Below are 4,642 nucleotides of genomic sequence, written 5' to 3' on the forward strand. Positions count from 1 at the left end.
TTGGACATGAGCTCAATCTCGCCAATAAACTAATTGCGAAGAAAATATCTGGTCGGGTATTATTGGCAAGGTACATTAGTGCCCCAATAGCACTGAGATATGGTGTTTCACCAGCAAGAATCTCTTCATCCTTTTCTTGAGGTCGGAATGGATCTTTATTTATATCAAGAGATCTCACAACCATCGGGGTACTCAATGGGTGTGATTTATCCATGTAAAATCACTTCAAAACCTTTTCAGTATATGTTGATTGATGGATAAATATTTCATTTGTCAAATGTTCAATTTGAAGGCCAAGACAAAATTTTGTCTTACCAAGATCTTTCATTTCAAATTCTTTCTTCAAACACTCAACAACTTTTGAAAGCTCTTTAGGAGTTCCGATGATGTTCAAGTCATTAACATAAACGGATATTATTACAAATTCAGATTTTGACCTTTGTATAAAAATACAAGGACAAATAGGGTCATTCTGATACCCTTCCTTTAACAAGTATTCGCTAAGACGATTATACCACATTCGCCCTGATTGTTTCAATCCATATAAGGATTTTTGAAGCTTTATTGAACAACCTTCTTTTGAATTTTTATATGCTTCAGGTACTTTTAGTGCTTCAGGGATTTTCATAAAAATATTGTGGTCTAGTGAGCCATATAAATAGGCTGTGACAACGTCCATTAGATGCATTTCAAACTTTTCATGAACTGTCATATTTATTAGATACCTGAAGGTAATTGCATCTACCACAAGAGAATATGTCTCCTCATAATCAATGTCAGGCCTTTGCGAAAAATCTTGTGCCACAAGTTGTGCTTTATATCTTACGACTTTATCATTTTCATTGCGTTTTCGCACAAAAACCCATTTGTACCCCACTGGCCTGACACCTTCAGGTGTTCAGACTATTGGTCCAAAAACTTCACGTTTTTCAAGTGAAGCCAATTCTGTTTGAATTGCTTCTTTCCATTTTGGCCAATCATTTCTCTGTCTACATTCATTGACAAATCTTGGCTCTAAATCCTTTTCTTGTTGCATTATTTCAACTGCAACATTATAGGCAAAAATATTATCCACCACAATATTATTTCGATTCCACCTTTTTCTCGTCGAGACATAATTTATAGAGATTTCCTCATTCTCATTATTTTCAGGTACATGGACCTCCTCTTTGGTGTCATCATTTATTATGTCTCGGAGCTCTTCATGAGCAATTGCCTCCATATTATGATCATCTTGATCATTTATTCCTTTCCTTTTTTGAGGATTTTTATCCTTGGAACTAATTGGTCTACCACGTTTTAAGCGTGGTTCAGACTCATTTGCCTTAACATTTTGTCCTATCAGTACATCAACTCGAACTTGAGCATTAGCAGTTGGGATGTATGATTTAGTAACCCGTGGAAGGTTAGTAAATGCATCTGGCAGTTGATTTTCAATATTCTGCAAATAAATTATCTTTTGAACTTCTTGCTCACATTGATTTGTTCGAGGGTCTAAATGAGACAGTGAAAGTGAATTCCAATCTATCTCATTTCTCAACTGTTTTTGTTCTCCTCCTAATGTTGGGTATACTGATTCATCAAAATGACAATAAGTAAACCTTGTCGTAAATAAATCTCCAGTTCTAGGTTCCAAATATTTTATAATAGAACGAGATTCATACCCAACATATATCCCCAACCTTCTTTGGGGACCCATCTTTGTGCGTTGTGGTGGAGCAATTGGAACATATACCACACAACTAAAGATTCTAAGATGGGAAATGTTTGGTTCCTAACCAAAAACCAATTGTAATAGGGAGATGTCATGATAACTGGTTGGCCTTATGCACACAAGTGCCGCTGCATGCAAAATAGCATGCCCCCAAATTGAAACAGACAACTTTGTTCCCATCAACAATGGTCTAGCTATCAATTGAAGACGTTTAATCAATGACCCAGCTAAACCATTTTGAGTATGAACATGTGCAACATGATGTTCAACTGTTATTCCAGTGGACAAACAATAATCATTAAATGTCTGAGATGTAAAATCACCAGCATTATCAAGACAAATAGTTTTTATTGCATAATTTGGAAACTGTGCTTTTAACCTTATTATTTGAGCCAACAACCTCGCAAAAGCCATATTGCGAGTAGATAATAAGCACACATGAGACCATCTTTTAGATGCATCTATCAAGACCATATAATATTTAAATGGTCCACATGCAGGGTGAATAGGTCCACATATATCACCCTGTATCCGTTCCAGAAATGCAGGAGATTCCACCCCCAACCTTAGCCACTGATGGTTTGATAACCAATTTTCCTTGTGAACAAGCAGCACAAGAGAATTCCTTTGATTGAAGAACATTTTGGTTCTTCAAAGTATGCCCATGTGAATTCTCAATTATTCTACGCATCATATTATAACCGGGATGGCCCAACCGATCATGCCAAATGATAAAATCATTAGAACCAGTAAATCTTTTGTTTACTACGGCATGTGATTCAACCGTACCAATATTTGTATGGTACAACCCAGAAGAAAGTGCAGGTAATTTTTCATGTACAGTTTTCTTCTCTGCATTTATTGTAGTAATATAAAGGTATTCAACCTTTTCTTCATTCGCAGTCTCAGCATGATAGCCATTTTGGCGAATAACCTTGAAACTTAACAAGTTTCTATGAGACTTACTACAATACAATGCATTATCAATTACCAATAATGTTCCTCCAGGTAGTAATAAGGTTGCTCTTCCAGAGCCCTCAATCAATATTGTACTACCAGATATTGTATTAACATATGTCTTTTTCATTATTAAATGAGAGAAATATTTTTTTTTCTTAGTATCGTATGAGTTGTGGCACTGTCCAGAAGACACATATCTCCATTACTCATCTTGGATCCAACTGAAGACTGGAAAATTTTATTTATCTTCATAAAAATAAAAATACATAATAGAAGTACGAAACTTAACAAAAGAAAATTTATGTACATGAACTTTAAGTAAGACATTAAAAACACATAATATTATTCATTTCCCAGTTCAATTATCAAACTTCAATTGCGATCTCCAAAGAAGTCCTCACCTTCTAGATGAGTAATATCATCGAGCCCATCAAAAACATCATCTTTCAATGCTAAATTCGCCTCAACATTCTCATCATATTTTTTAGAAGACCCTACCTGAGCATCATTTTTAATAGTCAAATGTGACTCCATTAGGGCATTAGAAAAGAAGGCACCACCTTTATTCCCTTTACTTTTAAAGGAATTTTGATACAGCCTGACAAAATGCTCAGGTGCCCGACATTCATTTTTCCAGTGACCTTTAAGGCCACAACGATGACAGTGATCGCCCTTGCCTTTTGAAGGATTATTTTGAGAATCCATATTGTTCTCCCTTTTGTTATGACCACCACCTCGACGATTATTATATCGTCTTTTGCCTTTGCCACGTCCACGCACATTATTATGGCCCCGATTATTTTGTCTTATTTCAGACTGGCCGTGTGCTTCTACCCCGTGGGTCTTCGGTAATGGAGCACTTCCAATGGAATTGGGCTTCATGATTTTTCATTAAAAGGTCATTATGCTGCTCAACCACCAGAAGGCATGAGATTAATTCAGAGTATTTTTAAAACCCTTTTCACGATATTGTTGCTGTAATATCATATTGGAGGCATGAAAAGTAGTTAGTGTCTTTTCCAACTTGTCCTCATCTTTTATAACTTCCCCACATAATTTTAATTGGGAAGTGATTCTAAATACAGTAGAGTTATACTCAATTACAGTTTTATAATCTTTAAACCGTAAGTGCATCCACTCTTAACGAGCCCTTGGCAATACAGTTGCCTTGAGGTGGTCATACCTCCCTTTCAAATCTATCCACAATTCAAGTGGATCTTTCACTGTTAAGTATTCAAACTTCAGACTTTCATCAAAATGATGACGAAGGAAAATCATAACTTTCGCTTTATCCTGACTTGATGCCTTATTTCCTTCGATTATACAATCACCAAGACCCTTAGCGGTAAGGTGAATTTCAACATCAAGTACCCATGACAAATAGTTCTTTCCAGAAATATCAAGTGCCACATATTCAAGCTTTGACAAATTCGACATGATGAAAACTATCATAAAATAATTGAGTTAATATTATGATGTTGGTTTCTTTATAATAAATGATAAATTAATGTTCAAATGATAAAGTATAATATGATTATAAAATATATTATATGTTATATTCAAATAGTTCTTTCCAAAATGTCAAGTGCCACAAATTCAAGCTTTGACAAATTCGACATGATGAAAACTATCATAAAATAATTGAGTTAATATTATGATGTTGGTTTCTTTATAATAAATGATAAATTAATGTTCAAATGATAAAGTATAATATAATTATAAAATATATTATATGTTGTATGCATGAACATTGAATGTCTCAAAAACATATAAACTAATGACGTATTGAAACAGTAGATTTAATATGTAATTTTAATTGTTCTACAATATTTATTATTAGTTTCAATAGATATTAACGCCTAAATTTTTGTAAGAGTTTCAAGTCATATTTAATACAATAATATTCTTCTTCATGACACACCAATATACTTATCATAATGTATGAAAATACTTACGAGTTATTTTAAC

At 34.1% G+C, this 4,642-nt stretch overlaps 1 protein-coding gene across 1 annotated transcript; it reads right to left on the minus strand.

Moving 5' to 3' along the window:
* Nucleotides 1–3,046: 3,046 nt before the first annotated feature.
* LOC107059042 (uncharacterized) lies at nucleotides 3,047–3,556 on the minus strand. The gene has a single exon (XM_015305433.1). It carries the CDS (start codon nucleotides 3,554–3,556, stop codon nucleotides 3,047–3,049), a length of 510 nt encoding a protein of 169 aa, XP_015160919.1.
* Nucleotides 3,557–4,642: the final 1,086 nt, after the last annotated feature.

This window comes from Solanum tuberosum, unplaced genomic scaffold (genome assembly GCF_000226075.1).
Source record: "Solanum tuberosum cultivar DM 1-3 516 R44 unplaced genomic scaffold, SolTub_3.0 scf00726, whole genome shotgun sequence".
In the NCBI taxonomy this organism is placed as follows: domain Eukaryota; kingdom Viridiplantae; phylum Streptophyta; class Magnoliopsida; order Solanales; family Solanaceae; genus Solanum; species Solanum tuberosum.